Below are 3,607 nucleotides of genomic sequence, written 5' to 3' on the forward strand. Positions count from 1 at the left end.
TTTTTAATTTACAATGGGTTCAATAGTGGCTTCAACTGGATAGGCTAACAAAAACATTATAATGCAACGACACTTACATTGTCATCGCATCTCGTGCGCCACTGATAATGCTGCCTGACGCACACCTAAAAATGTGGATTTTTATTTTAAATTCGACGAATATTCGAAATTCGAAAATAAATTTTGACAGCCCTACTACCCATAATGCATTTCACTCGGAACTAACTGTTCCAGCTGTAGATAGTGATCTTCAGCGTCTCCAGCAACACTGTCATTGATATGACTGCGATAAGCGCGTGCTTCTGACACAGCGTGCAGCTGAAATCAACCACACACTCCTCACAATGAAAACATCGACCTTAGAAATAACGAATGTGAACACTGGGATAGTCGCCGATGTATATGGCGAACCCCCATTGAAATGCATACACAAAAATGCTTATTTCATTTAACCTGTTTCATGTCCGTTACTATCGGCGTGTCATCAGAGCGATTACATATGCTCTAAACTGCGTTTTGCTCCGACTGTATAAACACAGATGCTAAATGCTGCTGCTAATATGCTTAATACTCGCTCCTGCATACAATGCAAACTGCTAACATGACCATTTAAACTTGATTATGGTTGCTTATTTTTTAATTCAATTATGCAGACCATGCAATACACACAGTGATATGGATTAGAAGAGCATTCACTTATCTTAGATGTTGATTTCGCTGTTCTGCAAGCTGCACTGCTACGGCAAGCACTAGTCATATATTTGAATGTTGAGCAGCGAGCTCATTGGCTACCGATACAGGAGAGAACCAATCAGCTGTGTTGGAGATTTGTTCTCACTTTCAGACACTAATGAAAACAGACAGAGAGACAATTTAAGTGTCATATCTTAAGGTTAGCATGTCTTTTATCAGGAACAAATTCAACAAACATTAGTTTAAAGGAACATTATGTTTAAAGGGGTCATGAACTGCCTTTGTGTTTTATTTTTTTCTGTTCTCTGAGGTCTACTTATAATGTTATCAAGATTTGTATATCAAAAAACATCATAATTCAGAAGTAATAGGCTATTTTCTGTCTTGTTTTGACGCCCTCTTCAGAATGCTCTGTTTGAAGAGGCGTGGCGGACTCGGAAGTAAACGCTCACTGCTGTGATTGGCTAACAGTTGAGTATGTTTGACAACTACATCCTTCATAGATGGACACTGCTTGTGATTTAGATTAAAAATCGCATAAATACTCATTATCAACGATCTGTAATAACAGAAAAAGCAATAGTGAGCAGGTAATGAAAACAGTTCCTCACACTTGTGTGGCGCGACATCGGATCCAATATAGTCGCACAGCGTCGTCTTTTAGTTTCAATATTTCTGAAAATCCTGCGTCAAATTGTGCTTTGTTTGTAAATGAATCTGCGGTGAAATAAAGTGAACAAAGGACCGAGTTCTTACTGACGCCGTCTGGGTCTTCATTAAAAATAAAGTTAATCCACTCTTTCCTAATGTTGGGATGCAAAGACTGTTTTTCCACAACTTGGCTCTGCACAGCGTCTTGTTGTGTTCAGAGCATCTTTATTGTTTGATTTCAGCGTAATCCTGCATTAGCTTCTCTTGTTATTTACACACTACATGCACAATTTGGTGGGCGGGGCTAAGAAGGCAGTGATGTAGAAGCAGGCGTTGATCTTCTTCTGCGGAGGCGGAGTTTAGCCACACTATTACATCATAGATAGAACAGGGGTCTCCAACACGTAGCTAGCCAAAACTTACTTTTTTTATTCAATCAGAGTGCGCTAATATAGACAGGTGTCCCACCCCTTCCAATGCAAATAAATTATTTGTTCTGAGATATCGGCCGTGTATATTACAATGTCAATGACCTCTTACATGTCAAAAGATCAAAGGAATTTTGGTTTCTCAGTATATGACCCCTTTAAATGTAATGTTACATTATTGTGTTACTATTACTTTGCATTCAAATGTGTATATAGCACCGTAAAGTGTTTATAATGACTCTTTTGTCATTAGATGACATTATTAGTGTAGATTTGAAAGCAAATTGGATCAACAGAGAGGAAAAACCTCACTATGTGACTCAAAGCATGCATTGCATATGTCTATGTAACAGCGCTGTAGTAACGAGAAGATGAATGTGTACTGAATGTGTGCTACTTATTTATTAAATTACAGTATTAGGTATTATAGTGTAAGTTTAAAATAGGGGAACATGTTACTTTCCATGTTACTTCAAAAATATCAATGTGATGATGTAATGTACAGTATGTTACTCCCAACAATGAGTAACAATATACAGTAGATCTTTTGTAAGTCTACTTGAGATGTAGTCATCATTATGCAGAGTAATGATTTGATAAAACTGTTCATTATCTTATCTTAGGAGGTCCAGTGTGTGGTCTGACCTCAACATGAATGTCAAGTTTGGTGTATCGGATGAAATTATAATTATTTCATGATCTTCTATCATCACATGCATGCATCAATCAAACTGTGCATAAATAACATAATTCTTACTGTTAGGATGGTCTAACTCATTGCTGCTAGATCGCACAGGTTTCATTCCTTCAGGCCTTCTATCCAGTTCGCTCTCTCTTTTATCCAGTTCGCTCTCTCTTTTATCCAGTTCAGTTTCTCTTCTCTCCATTTCGCTCGCTCTTCTATACAGTTCTCTCTCTCTTCTTTCCAGTTCGGTTTCTCTTCTCTCCATTTCGCTCTCTATTCTATCCAGTTCTCTCTCTCTAATATACAGTTCCATGTCTTTTCTCTCCATTTCTATCTCTCTAATATCTGGTTCCATCTCTCTTTTCTTCAGTTCTATCTCTCTTCCATCCAGTTCCATTGCTTCTCTATCTCTTATATACAGCTTATATTGCCTTACATGCAGGTCCATCAGTCTTTTATCCAGTTCGGTCTGTCTTCTCTCCGCTCTTTTCTCAATTTCTCTCTGTCTAATATCCAGTTCCATCGCTCTTCTATCCAGTTCCATTGCTCTTTTCTCCAGTTCTCTCTCTTTAATATAGGGTTCAATCACTCTTTTCTCTGGTTGTCTCACTCTAATATCGGGATCCATTGCTGTTTTCTCCTGTTCTGTCTCTTTAATATCTTGTTCCATCTCTCTTTTCCCCAGTATATCACTTATAAACCAGCACATCGGTGTTCTCTGCAGGTCCATCAGTCTTTTATCCAGTTCTGTTTCTCTTTGCTTCAGTTCTTTCTCCCTTCTCTCCAGGTCTGTCTCTCTAATATCTGGATCCATTGTGCTTTCATCCAGTTCCATCGCTCTTCTATCCAGTTCCATTGCTCTTTTCTCCAGTTCTCTCTCTTTAATATAGGGTTCACTCTATGTGTAATGAATCTATATAATATATGGGTTTCACTTTCTGAAATGAGTCACAAAAATTATTGACCTTTTTCATGATATTCTAATTTTTTTAGATGTACCTGTATGTAGAAATCTAATGGCTTTTAAAGATATGAAGTGAAACTGAAATCTACAGGTACACATCGACTATAGTACTAGTCTGAAACAGCACTTTATTAAAAGCCAAATTGCCAAAATCTCATAATTGAACAATGCATTAAAAAAAAAAAA

General features: G+C 37.5%; 1 protein-coding gene across 1 annotated transcript; it reads right to left on the bottom strand.

Annotated features, from left to right (window-relative positions):
• Positions 1 to 31: 31 nt before the first annotated feature.
• On the bottom strand, positions 32 to 3,343 carry LOC107713592 (ribonuclease Y-like). Its single transcript, XM_016519150.1, has 4 exons — positions 3,280 to 3,343; positions 2,530 to 3,000; positions 799 to 847; positions 32 to 44 (listed from the first exon to the last, which is right to left on the bottom strand). The coding sequence occupies exons 1-4, from the start codon at positions 3,311 to 3,313 to the stop codon at positions 32 to 34; spliced, it is 567 nt and encodes a 188-aa protein (XP_016374636.1). The 5' UTR covers positions 3,314 to 3,343.
• Positions 3,344 to 3,607: the final 264 nt, after the last annotated feature.

The sequence above is a fragment of the Sinocyclocheilus rhinocerous genome, unplaced genomic scaffold (genome assembly GCF_001515625.1).
Source record: "Sinocyclocheilus rhinocerous isolate Xijiao unplaced genomic scaffold, SAMN03320098_v1.1 scaffold1937, whole genome shotgun sequence".
Classification (NCBI taxonomy): Eukaryota; Metazoa; Chordata; class Actinopteri; order Cypriniformes; family Cyprinidae; genus Sinocyclocheilus; species Sinocyclocheilus rhinocerous.